This window comes from Lutra lutra, chromosome 2 (assembly GCF_902655055.1).
Source record: "Lutra lutra chromosome 2, mLutLut1.2, whole genome shotgun sequence".
Lineage (NCBI taxonomy): Eukaryota > Metazoa > Chordata > Mammalia > Carnivora > Mustelidae > Lutra > Lutra lutra.
In genome coordinates, this window is record NC_062279.1 from 108908725 (window position 1) to 108922914 (window position 14190).

The 14190-nt window shown below is 37.3% G+C and overlaps 1 protein-coding gene across 5 annotated transcripts in view; it reads right to left on the reverse strand.

The window, feature by feature from the left end:
- Positions 1-14190, reverse strand: part of COL25A1 (collagen type XXV alpha 1 chain) — a 456257-nt gene that overhangs the window by 104747 nt on the left and 337320 nt on the right. For 3 of the 5 annotated variants that reach the window (XM_047718187.1, XM_047718183.1, XM_047718186.1), the window contains exons 8-10: positions 11874-11933; positions 10206-10313; positions 7393-7428 (exon numbers count right to left, since the gene is read on the reverse strand). In XM_047718187.1, the coding sequence (XP_047574143.1) occupies positions 7393-7428; positions 10206-10313; positions 11874-11933 (204 nt within the window). Of the gene's footprint in view, positions 1-7392; positions 7429-10205; positions 10314-11033; positions 11106-11873; positions 11934-14190 lie in introns of all 5 variants that reach the window. The other 2 variants (XM_047718185.1, XM_047718182.1) reach the window with 1 other exon arrangement.

Below are 14190 nucleotides of genomic sequence, written 5' to 3' on the forward strand. Positions count from 1 at the left end.
GGTCTATTTCCCACCTAGACCAGCACTGTCCATCAGAACTTTCTGGAATGATGGAGGTGGCCTATTTTGCTTGATCTAGTATGGTAACCACTAACTACAAGTCGCCATGGAACCCTGGAAATGTGGCTAGTGCAATTGTTTGGAATTGGATTTAAAATTTTATTTAATTTAATTAATTTACATTTCAATAGTCACATGTGGCTAGTGGCTACTGTATTACAAAATGCAAATCTAGACTTTGGAAAACACAGAAGACTTCAATCAGGTGAACTGAATTCCAGCCTATTTCTGCCAGACCGCTTTGTGACCTTGGTCAAGTCATTTAACCACTCTGATGCTGTTTCTTTATCTGTGAAGTGATAAACTAGATGATTCCTAAGATTTCTTCTAAACCTTTTACACCCTGCTTTAAAAATAGCCACGTAGTGTGACCAGAAATTGATACAGTTACTTTCCCACTATTCTCATGAAAATCAGTGTTTTAGTTGCACCACGCATATTCCCGCACACACATATAGTCCAAATAATTGTTACAGCACAAATGAATTTAAGAAGATGAAGGAGAAAGAGCAGTTTTATGGTAGTGCTGTTGCATTGATCCTGCCTATTCCCACTCCTGGTGTGCTATGACACTTGTTGGGAGAAAACTACAAAGCTGAATCCTTTTATTAGTACCTGATTTATTGATTCATTGATTCATATAATTCAGTCATTTAGTTTATGCACAATAAGTACCAAGCACAAGTACTGTATGACATGATAAATGCTGTGGAGGAGAGAAGAAAGCTTCTAACTTAGCTCAGTGTGAAGGGGTGTGAATAAGTGAGTGTGCATGAAGTTTTTTCAAAGAAGGCGAGCAAAGGAGAAGTCTAAAGAATCCACCCAGACACGTGGACGCTGTTCTGCCCTTCGCCCTGGGCCGGAGGTCTCTTGCTTTAGGGCCCATGCTTTAGAGAGTTCTTCTCGGGCTGCAAGCCTCATGCTTGGCCCCCTGACTTCAGACTCTGCTTTGGGCAATAGGGACCCTAGAATTCTTTGCTCCACTGACAGGAGCTCATTTCAAGGACTCTGAGTTGCCTCTCCCTCAGTTCTGTTTTTCCAAAGGTGAACCACACCACTGGTATGCACAACAATGAAATGGTGTAAGAAGAAGAGAGGTGGGTATTTTAAGGCGTGTGGACATAGTTTGATCTTTGAACATTACAGAATGTCTACAGGTGACAGCTCTTGTCTCATAAAGTCAAGGGATGAGGTTGGTGTGGGAAACAAAGGGAATAGGCCAGGGCCAGGGGCTGGGACTAGGTTATAGCTCTCCACATGCTGCCACACTCTGGCTTGGATTTCCAAGGAGTACAACAATTTTGCATTTGAACTTTCCAAATCACTATGAGGACATACCTTTGAAGGTCATAGGTCAGAACGTATTTTACTTGCCAGTTTATTAGCTTGGCTTATCCTTTTAAATATTTCAGCACATTGTATGAGGGCATCCATTTATATTCTTGCCCTAAAATGTGCACATTTGCCCTTAATCTGCAGATGTAAGGCACAGAGCTTACATGGACATGACTTGTTTTGAGAAGTTTCTTCTTACTCTAGGAATGAGATATGAGTATTTGGTAAAGAGATTTCAATGTCATTAAATATCCTCATACAAGAGTGATTTATTTTGCCTCAGTATTGCTCTACAATATGTTGGATCCGAAAGATAAAATAAATGATAGCTAGAGAGGTTGATGATACATTTGAAGGGGACAATTTTTAAGGCTTTCTTCCACTAAAACTGAATGTATGACTGTTTTTATTGTATCTCATTATTTACAGAATGTGTAGATGGATAAATGGTTATGTAATATGTATCTGTGCATTTACAATGAAACAGAATAGAATGACAGGACTTTAGATCTGGAAGGGGTCTCAGATATCATTTGGTCTCACCACTTTAATATTTGTCTAATGTGATACAGCTAGATAGACAAATTTAAATATCTAAATTTGTCTAATATGATACAGCTTTCCAGACCTTTAATTGGAACCAGACTAAGACAGTTAAAAATAGAGTTGATGCACATCGTAGAGGTTAAGGAAGACAAAACGAGATGGAGAATAACACAGACAGTAATCTATTCAGCCTTGTAGACTATCTTTTCAGACTTGTGTAACTTGATTGTACTCTTATACCACTATAAAAATGCTCCTTTAAAAGTCTACTTTTTGTTCCTAAGTCACTGAGCCAGCTCTAAAGACAAGTCAAACTTCACGCTTTCGGACCACACCAAGGTGACCTTTCAACACCTTTGTTGAAGTCCACGCAGCCAGGAATCCAAAGTGAGGCCCTCTGAGTTGGGCAACTGGACAGGGAAGTGAGCAGCCCCAGGAGAAGAAGGCATTACTTGTCTACTTTCCCTTGGTCCATTTGGAAAACTGAACATTACAGTCTCTGGACAAAAAGCACCAAGGAGATGGGAAGGACTCTGTTGTTGTGGCCTTTACTTGGACTTCATGGACAATCAGATTAAGTGAGGATAATAAAGCATTAGAGAGGTTGCTAAGGCATCCCAGCAGGCAATGTGCACAAATGAAGCAAAGCAGTGTTACTCAGTAAGATTCCATTGTAAAAATCGAGTCTAATCGCCAAATATCCTAGGATGATGTTGATCATTTTTGTTATTGTGATTTGGGCTTTTGCTTTCTTCGCCAGATTAAAATCAAAAAGAGAAGACTGCTGTTGTCTCCCATGTCTGCCATCCTGCTGATCAAGACAGTTGACAGACCAAAGTACAGTTAAGTAAAATGAATTTTGGAGGTGGGAGAGCAAAGCATTGTAACTAAATATATTTAAAGTCAACCTTCACATATTGGTTATTTCAATTTTATTTTAAATGAAGCAGAAGCAATTATTTATGTTTACTTTATCAGCTAACATAAAATGCATTACTTTCACTTGACCCTAATGTATTAAATGTATTTGTGGGCAAAATTAAAATAAACTGAACACATCTATAACCTGTTCAGACATAAGTCCAAATTTTACTGTAAGGAACAATAACAGCAAAAGTACTTCTGAATTTAAAAAAAAAAAAATCTCTGACACTACCGGGCCCAACAAATAAATTTGAAATACTCTTATAATTTAGAAAGAAATGAGTGGATATGCTATGGAGTTTACATATATTTGGGAAGAGAATGAAGGATGAAGATAGGGTTTCAGAGTAGAGAAAGTGATTTGGTCTATAAAGCATTGGATGTAGACACTTTGGGCCACAAAATAATTTCCAGGAAATTGGGATGAGTCGACATATTAATAGAGATTTATAAAACATCTATCTTTCATGCTTTTGAGAACTCCTATATTTGCCAAAGAAAGAAATAATAAGAATATCAAAAGAAAAGCTAACTCCAAAAATGCTATTTGAACAACTATTTAAACCTCTGAAGACCTTGAAAAATAAAGATCACTTGCACCAGGGTTCAGAACTTCAGCACTTCCAATTGTGGTCAGTCCTAACTTTGATTCTTGGGTCTAGTTTTATGACTCAGAGCCACTCTCTTCTTATTTAAATGGAGTCCAATTTATTTTAGCTCATGATTCCGTCTTTTACAATCTCATCCTGAATGTCTCTGCAAACCCAAAGGTCATGTTTACAGAATAGATGCACAGCAGGATTAAATAAATGTGGAACTGCTTGAGCCGCAGGCCTTCTTTTTTATTCTATCAGAGATGCTGTTAATCTTCAGATGATTATTTTTGCAATATAAAATATATATCCTGGATTATGAAAACTAATTCCCCACCTGACACACTCATAAACAGTTTTGTAAGAGCTAATTTTAGAACGTTCTCAGGTTTTTTCATGTCATCATCAGAGACATTTTACATTTTATAAAATTCTCCAGTGCCTCTCAGGACCCTTTTATCAGCAAACACTCCTCCATGATACAAAGCAATAAACATAGTGAGTTTTGCATACCGTGGAAAAGAGAGCCATGTTTTTTATTATCTTTCCTTGTTTAACTGGTGGACGAGAAGATAGTTATGAAAAATTGATAATGTAAGATGATAGGAAAAGGCCAAAAAAAAAAATGACAACAGCAAATAGGACCAAAGGAATAAGTTGCGCTTTCGATCATAGTATTTAATACACTGCAATTTCACTGATAGCTATAATCACGCTGTACTTAGCCCTTCTGTTTCACAGTGGCCTTTCTGTGTGTTATTTCCACAGGGATTCATCTTAACAGCCATACTTCTTATTTACGGAACTCTCTATAGTTCACAAAGTATTTTCATATTATTACTATTTCACTTGTTTCACACAATAACCCAGTGAGATAGATGAATTAGGAATTACTGCCTATACGTCATAGATCAGTTTAAAAAAAGATCACAGACTATAGTCAAACACTCTTAAATAGTTGTGAGGCCAGAACTACTGATGCAATGTAATTTTCTCCCTGCCAGACTTCGAGTCAAAACAAACATGGGCATGTGTGCGCACGCGCGCGCGCGCGCACACACACACACACACACACACATAATATTTAAAAGAAAAAAAATTTCCAATGAAATTTTTCTCCCATGACAACTGCTATTATTTTTCCAGGATTCTCTTTTTTCTTTGAGATAGTTTAAAATATATAGGTGCTATTTGAGTTAACAAATATGACTAGTGCCTTTTTTAGAATAATAGTTTTTTAAACCATAGAAATATTTCACTTTAAGCAAATATGCGATATAAAAATTCAGTTTGTTGAGAAGAGGAATTAGGGGATTATATTGCTTTACAAAAAGACTCTGAATGGGATTGCTTTAAATAGCAAAATTCCCCAGAACTTTTAAGATATGTTGATTTATGAAAATCTGATTCATACAGAACTTTACAGGAATACATCTGTTATATAAATCCGTGTTCACCTGTAATTTACTCTAGGGGAAACAACTGAGTGATAATAATAATAACACACTCATATAGTTCTTCGTTATAAATTTTAAAGTGCTTTCCCCTAATTTATTGCATTTGTCTTTGGCAACCTTCTAAGGGAGGCAGAGAGGGTATTATTATCCTTTCTTTACAGATGAGAAATTGAGAGGTTAAGTGACTTGCCCAAGGTCAGACAGACTATTCATTCATTTACTGCTATTTGAGTGATGTAGATTTAACGGGTTAGTCGAGGAAGTAAGGTTCTTCCTCCTAATTTTTTTTTTAAGCAGCTGTGAAGGCTATTAAAAGAGAGGTGAATGATCTCACAAATATAACGTTGAACAAAAGAAGCCAGACATAAAAGTGCACATACTGTATGATTCTATTAATATAAAATTCAAATGACGGCAGAATTAATCGATGGTGGCAGAAGTCAGAATGGTGGTGAACTTTGGGAAGAAGTGGATGGTGACTGGAGGGCAGAGGGAGGTTTCTGGGATATACTAATATTGAACATCTTGCTCTGGTTTGTGGTTACATGGTTAGGCTCACTGTGAAAAGTCACTGGGGGGTATACTTGTGATTTGTTTACTTTTCTTTATATATATTATGGAAGTTTTCTTCTAAAGAAAGAGTTTTATATCTTAAAAAACAGCACTTTAGAAGATCATTACATTACTATATCCTTTGAACATTTGTGATTTCAATTAAGTTTCTTAGCTACATTCTAAAAATGAGAATATGAACTAAATTAGAAGAGTTTAAAGAGAAGTAAAAGTTTATTAAAAAACAGAAACAAACATCCGGGATTGTCGCCTGAAAAGGTGCTGTATGAAATGGGAAATCAAAGGAAACTAAGATAATAACATAATTCACTTAGGACAAGTAGAACTAAGTCCTAGGAAGTTAGGAATTGTAGAGAAATGACATTAAATTGTGATTCCCATAGTATATTCTAAAGTATATGTATGAATTTAAGGAGGATAAGATTTTAATTTTTTTAAGAAATCTGCTTTATTTTAGAATTTTGTATATTAGGATGCTGCATTGAGCATCAAGGTAGAAAGCCAATGACAACGATAAAAATCTGAGGAGAAAAAAACATAGGCTCCCGAGAATCCCACATGGTCTTCCATGTAAGAATGTTTGGAAGAAATATGTTTTGACCATCAGCCAGGATAGAAATTAGAGTTGCATTCAGCTGCTTAAGGCAGTTTCAAAATTTATATTGTAGTTTTCTAAGAATCCTTCACTCCCTGTGACCCGCTAACCCTGAAAACTAATGCTGTGCTTGTACCCAAAGTTACCACTGATGACATAGGTTTGGTTTAATTTTCGCATATTATCTTCTTTTGTTCTTTTTCTTCCATTTTATTTTTCTAAAAAAGAATCCATTATAGTACCTCCACTTTCAAGTCATCTGAATCAATTCTCTATCTTGATACCATAGGTCGGGAACAAAGAATTTGCAGTGGGGGTGGGGGGCTCAGACTCCATTTTAGGGTACTTTCCTTTAACTGGTGATGTTTCAAAGCCAACCCCACAATGGTTAGGACTACAGCCTGGTGAATTTCTTCCCAGGAGGGCTGTTGAAGGCATCCTGTTCAGGGAGAAGACTTTAACCTTTAACCCATTCACACATTTGTTTTAATTCCTGACCAACTGCCGTATTCTCATGTGTTAGTTGCATTAGGACCTAGCTAACTAGTTTTTTAAAATAAATGTTACACCCTAAACACCTGTAAGCTGCAAGCCACACATTGTGTATAAGGCACACAATCAAGTTCACAGTGACCACTGTATCCAGGACGAGTGTGAAAAACAGCTGTCCTCTGGAATCTGGGTTATTAGAAGGTCCACCTGAGTTCCCCAATATTATCTATGTCATAAAATAGGTTAGAAAGGTGGCTCTGGAGATAGGAAGGAAGAGACAGGAAGAGGTAGGTTGAAGGAATTCTACTCTTCCAGGCCCAGCAAGCTGCCCCAACTTCTCTTTCATTGGCAAAGAATAAACAAATCATGAAGAATGGGTCATGCATGTCTATTGGCCAGTCCATGTGGAATCATTTCATGATCTTTTTTAATGACAGAACTCAAGAAGGCACGACTGTTTCTTTCTGGGGGAGCCCTTCAACAACAAAAACTCCTTGAATCCTTCTAGAAGACTCACTGTACTAATTCACAGTTAGTCATATTCCTCTGAATGTGACTTTTGAAAGCTTTTGGAAACTCATTCCTTTGAAACTCATTCCTATTTAAGCTAATATGCATATCCCTGAATATAATCTTCCTTACAGCAGGAAGGAAGAAAGGAATAACGAAAATTCCATCCTTTGACCTTCCTCACTCTCTTTGTCATTTCTCCTGCCTGGAATCTCCCACTTTTTCCTTATGCATATTCTGGACCACAGTTTTGAATAAATTAGACTTATATTCTTTTTAGCAAAGAAAAAGAAATTGAGATACTTGCCATCAAGCCTTGCTCTCCTGGTTTCCCTGGTTCACCCTTAAAAAAGAACAGTGGTAATTTTTATTAATGCTATAAACATTAAAAAGCAATTTCAATCTTTTTTTTTTTCCTCTTTCACAATACCCACTGGGGTGCATGAATGTCAAATATACTTTTCAGGCTAAGTAGAGAAATGCAAATACAATGCAATAAAAAGAGAGCCACGTTCTTTCTTCAAATGCATTTTATAAACATTTTAGGATTTAATAAAATGAATCTAGATCACAGCAGAGATTTAAGAATTATGCCAAGAATGTATTCTAAATAAAAATCACCCCTACTGGGTGATTATATTAAGTCAGTAAATGGTCCTAGAAAAATATTTAATTGTAATTCCAGTAATATCTCGTTTATTATGTTCTGTTTATGAAGACATAAAGATGATGACCTGACCCTCTTTATGAGATCTCAGAACTTCCATACACAGGACAGAGACACAACTGCTCTTAGTACAGTAATTAAATAACAAAGTGAGCAAACCGAGTTTGAATTTTGATTTTCCTGAATTAGTGATGGCTGAAATAACGTTTTATTAAAATGAATAGCATATGTTTAAATACACAGAAATGTTTTGCTATATCATACCTCTGCATAGTTTTCTAATATGCAGATTCACACAAAATTCCTTATTATGTTTTATCATCATATTATCATATTGATAGTGATTAGCAACAGATAACTTTTGGAAGAACCATTCTTGTAATGTCAATAGCTATAGAAATTGTTGGGACTTTAAAAATAAGTATTTCTCAGTTTGTTCTTATAAAGCCTTTTTCTAGTGGTTATGATGGCATATAAAAATTAACTGCAAGACTATAAACCCTGTTCAATTTCTCTAGGTGGAATTAAAAAAAAAAAAAAAGCCTGTTCATACTTCTTCGTAAAAAGCTCCATTCTTACTCAGATGAATAAACTATATTCATTTGAAGGATGACATAATTTTTTAATTCTTTACAGGTTGTCATATCTTACCTTTATCTTCTATCTTGAAAGTAATCTATACTTTGAATTTTCTGTAGAGTATACAAGACCCAACGATCTGACTAGTTTTATACCATCAAAATGGTTTTAGCCATTCTTTTTAGTAAGAAATATTCATTGCATCTTTCTTAGCAACCAGCAATTATTTGGGGAGATTTAAATATCCCTAAAGTTATGCTGTCTCTATCATTTGGGATATCATCCCAGGAAAAGGTCAGACCTTCAAAGATAGTTTCAAGGTAAAACCACTACCTTTGATGGTTCAGTGAGACATCCTAACGGCCAACCAATCATAGGTTGGGATTCAATCCCTCCTTTCATATGACAAACTGACAGCCACTTTCAGAAAGGGAAATGGGACTTCCAAGAGGTTGTCTCAGAAAAGCCATTCTAACAAAGAGAATTACTCTGAAAAAAATACATAAATATATTGAATATAAAAATGAAATACTCCAAAACATAAATGACTATGGCTGATTTTTTTTCTTTTTGATTCTTTAGTTTTAAAATCTTTCCACTTTGCAGATAAATATTTTCATTCTTTTGTACTAAGAAAACACTTACGAAAATATTTAAGTCAAAGCAATAGATAAACAAATATAATAAATAGATTAATTCAGCAATAGATTTGAATTTCAAGTTCTAAGGCCATAATATTAATTTTTTTTTACCTTTTCCATATATTTTTTTCAATTGCTGGGCTGTCTCTACCAAATCAAACCATTTATCTAGTGTGCTGTACTACTGTATTATTGACACTTGATCAATCTTAGTAACTAAGTACTTAGATCTAACTATTGAGATTGCTTTAAAATCACTTCTATTGGGATGCCTGGGTAGCTCAGTCAGTTAAACGTCTGCCTTCTGCTCAGGTCATGATCTCAGGGTCCTGGGCTTGAGCCCCACATGGGGCTCCTTGCTCAGCAGGGAGCCTGCTTCTCCCTCTGACTGCCGTTCCCCCTGCCTGTGCTCGCTCTTGCTCTTTCTCTCTCTGTAATAAATAAATAAAATCTTTAAAAATTTTATTTTAAAAATCATTTCTTTTAAAAGCTTCACATGTATTTTTTTTTTTTAAGATTTTATTTTATTTGACAGAGAGATCACAAGTAGGCAGAGAGGCAAGCAGAGACAGAGAGGGAGAAGCAGACTCCCCAAGGAGCAGAGAGCCCGATGCGGGGCTCAATCCCAGGACCCTGACACCATGACCTGAGCCGAAGGCAGAGGCCTTAACCCACTGAGCCATCCAGGCACCCTAAAAGCTTCATATTTAAAGGACAAATGATATTCAAACCATACCTACTGATGTTTTAACCATTAATGTTACTATTTTATTAGCAATTGTATTCCCTTTTTGGTCAATTTATTTACGAGGGAGTAAACATTAAAAAGATTTATCTCCTTTGCTTTCCATAATTCACATGGGACTTTATCATCTACCTCAATCCTTTGGAGAATGTTACCAATCTCTCACCTTGAGTTTCTCCCATTTAAGTCAAAGGCATTGATGTACTCTAAGGTAGTCAGGGCCCAAGTGAGATCAGGCATACTCAATCCTAGATTTCTTGAGGCTTACCTGAAAACCAGTTTAACTGCCTTCTCCAGGTCTCTCTTTGTGGTTCATATGGGTTCCCCTGGGTTGAGCCATTAGGCAGAATCCTGTTGGCAGTGCCCTGTCTGCTTGGGTACTTTCTGTCACCTCATTTCCTGCAAACCTCTAACCCTATGGCCCCTCCTTACTCCAATCCACCCCTGTTCTCAGCCCTTAAAACAAATGGATCCAAAATGCAACTCACGGGCACTCCTGGCATTCCACGGGGGCCATCTTTCCCTGTGTCCCCTGGAGGCCCTCTTGGGCCAGGAGGGCCTGGAGGTCCTGGAGGCCCAGCCTGTCCTTGGTCACCCTATAAAGGAGAAGGGAACAGACCAACAATGACCATGAAAGATAAAGACCCAGATTTTCTTTTCAACACTTTAAATTTGTATTATCTAATCCACGTTTACACTATAAAAAAACCAGAACAATCAGAACATGAAGCCTGTAGGCAATTTGCCTTCCAGCAGGGAGCAAATAAATATTCATGCTGGACGAGCTGAGTAGATGCTATTAAAATCAAGGCAGCTCCGGAACCAGCCCTCTCAGCTCTTGGAAATGGTATAAGTTATCATGGTACACAGAGCTGGTATAAAACTTTTGCATAACCTGATTTGTGGAAATGCTGCATCAGTTATATTCACCTTGTTTAATAAAATGGCTGCATTTGTGGTTGGACAAATGTGTTTACTTTTTCACAACCTATAAAATTAAACATACAAGCTCTTGTCAAACTATGTAATGATTTATAAATTACCAAAGCCAGAGAGCTTAGAAACTGGATCTGTTACTGGATATAATTTCAGTTGTCTTTCTTTTCTAATGAAGAAAAAATTAGGCATTCTATGCCTTTTTACTTTGGTACTTTCATATACATTTCAAACAAATGCAGCTCCCTACACATAGTTTTGCTCTAGGATATTTCCAAATAAATACCCCCACCCACGAGAGATAAATGGTAAAGCAACAGTAAATGGAGTAATAACTGAATGTTAAGAAGAAATCAGACTTGAGCAAGAATAAGCACTACCTTAATGAGGCGGCGTTTAATGAGCTGCTGATCAGCAGAGAGAAACCCATGATTGATTTTAGGAAACACCATCTGATCAGTCAGGTGAGGTCAAAGGTTGAAGTTCAGAGGTGAGAGAATTGGAGAATAGACATCAGAAGGCCCCAAGAAAGAAATAAAGACATACACATTAGATTTATAATGATCATTAAACAAAAGGGAACTGGTGCTTGTGTCTGACATCAGACTGTCTGGCTCTTCTTGAAAGAAACATAATCCTAAAATAGGATGGCGAGACCAGATCTGTAGTTAGAGAGGGATCTTTTGGGTGTCCCATCCTTTTGCTGCGGGTGTTAGGCCTCTCGAATGCAGTATATGAAAGCAGCAGGAAGGCTCCCATCACCTGTGTCCTGCACACTGAGCAGAAAGTCTGGAGACAAAGCACCAGTTCAATTTCCGTCAGACTTGTCAACCAGCATAATGTGGCATGAACGCGACCACCATTTTATAAATGCCCCAAGTCCAGAATACTGAGGATTCTTTAATTGACTGAAAAATGTCACGGAGTGTTGTCATGCACGTAAATCAAACCATTGAGGGGTGGCACAGTCTTAGATAGTCATGCCTGCCTCTCTTCATCGACCCTGCTCGACTTTGATGTCCTTCTCTTTTATATGTTCAAGATTCTCCTTCTCAATAGATATTTGACCTCACGGACGTAGGTGAGGTCCCAAGGATCCAAAACCTCCCTGCATACGGTGAAAGGGAGCAACTGGACTTGGCAAGCCAATTTAGCTGTTCTTGCTCACTCTTATGCTGATTGTGGGCTCTGACTGAGCAGCATGGGTGCCAACCACGAACCTTGACGGTGAGGATCTGATTACTGTGCAGAGCAGCAACTGTGGGGAAGCCTGGCAGACCCTATGGATGTGGGACAGCACCAAAACAACACGACACAAAACGTCACACAGACATTCCACTGATGGACAAACAAAACAAGCATATACCTAATACCACCCTGTCCTGGCTCTAAGTCTTGTCTTGTTTGACACACTGTAAAGGAAACCAGGCACACACACGAGGCCCCCAGGCCAAACGTTCCTTTAATGGAAAGGCCAGATTGAGAACTCCTTGTAACTTGCTATTGTGGCAGTTACACTGGGATCTGTGTACACACTCTTAACATTTCTGGAATCTTACATACAAAATGTTAGCACAATATGTAGATAACTGCAGACACTGTTATGAAAACAACACCGTGATTTCCCTCCATTGATATTCTATTTACAACTCAGGACATACACGTATTAATTCTTTTTTAGACAACAGTGAACAGAATTTTGCCATCTGATCAGAAAGATTCCTCAGAATAAATGCAGTCTGCCCCACAAAAGATAGTCTTACCACCCACATATAAAAATTTCCCTCTCCAATCATACGATGAGTCTCAGGTCTTTCCTGTTTCAGGAATTCCTGCAGAGGTGGTGGATGGAAATCTGTCTCTTATAACATGCGTATTTCATGTCAGAGGGATTTATGGTCACACTCTGCAGTAATCACTTCTGTCACGTAACTTTTCCAAAAGAACTTGACAGTTCACACAACCCCTTGAAGTAGAAAAGTGGTTTTGAATTCCTTAACCAGGGAGAACCGGGAAGAGATGTTTTAGAGACTCTTATTCACAAATTTATACTAACTCGTGTACATAGGCATTATCAATTGGGTAGGTCTGAGAGAGAACTTTTGCCTTTGTTCTATTTCTTTTCCAGCTACGTGAGATATTGGAGCCTTTTATTCCATTCCCCCCCCCACACAGAACATTTTTAACATACAAATAAAATGAACAGCAACCACACCTTACATGGCCTCAGGTGTGTGCAGGCTTCCTAGACATTCCCTCCTCATTGCCCTTCCCCTCCTCCGTTCAAATCTGTTCTGAGGATATTTGTAGTGAAGGCCAGTAAGTTTCTAGTTTTTTTTTTTTTAAAGATTTTATTTATTTATTTGACAGACAGAGATCACAAGTAGGCAGAGAGGTAGGCAGAGAGAGAGGAGGAAGCAGGCTCCCTGTGGAGTAGAGGGCCTGATGTGGGGCTTGATTCCAGAACTCTGAGATAATGACTTGAGCCAAAGGCAGAGGCTTTAACCCACTGAGCCACACAGGCGCCCCAGTTTCTAGTTTTTTAATTTTATTAATCGTGGTATATTTTTTCTCTTATTTCCCCCTTATTCAGGATATACTTTTCTTTTTAAAAGAACCAATAAAATTATGTTTGTGGTATGAAGACATCTCTTCAGCCCTAATGCCTTTTAATTTCATTCTTTAGAGCTAGGACTTCTCAGGAAGCGAAGCAGAGGAAATCTTATCTGTTTTGCCAGATCCTTTCTGATATGGCTATTAAGTGTCTGGGTAATTTTGAGGTGACCTGTATCCTCTTTTTCTTCTCCCAAAGTAAAAGTCCTTGAAACATAGAAGCTACCCAAATTCAGAAATGCTACAAGTTGGAAAACAGATGTGTACAATTTGCTTTTGTTTTACTATGGAATATGAGTTTAAAATGTTATTAGATGGTAATGTGCCAACATCTTTCCATCTGTGACTCATTAGCCCCATATTACACAGTCAGAATTTTATATATAAATCTCATATTTATGTAACAAAGAACAAAAACAGATACAAACAAGAGGTCTACGAGGGATCAGAATCTTGACTAGTGGCGATAAATCATAATGTCACTTTGAACAGGATTATCTAACAAAAATAATTTAAAATTAAAAGCCTTTTAAAAGCACACATGGTAGGCCTTACAAATGTTTTGAAATTTGAATGTATAAATGTCACTTCTCGTACTCCTATCTGAGCATGACCAGCTTGCTGTTTGATCATATTTTCTAAATGCTCACAAAAAGCATTAGTTTTTAATTTCTTAGTTTGTTTTTCAGTGTTAATGAAATCTAAAGAGGAAAGTGGAAAGGTAATTCTCTCCTTGGATGGATCTTTTTCATCAAACAGAAAATCTCTATTTGAGGAAGCTGATTTTTATATTCCTCAATCATCATAACTGTAGAAAATGCTAGCAATTAGGTGCTTAGAGCTACATTATAAAGATTTTATTAGTGACTTGGGAAAAAAGACTTCAGAAGTTTATATGCAACCGAATAGAAAGAGACATGTGGA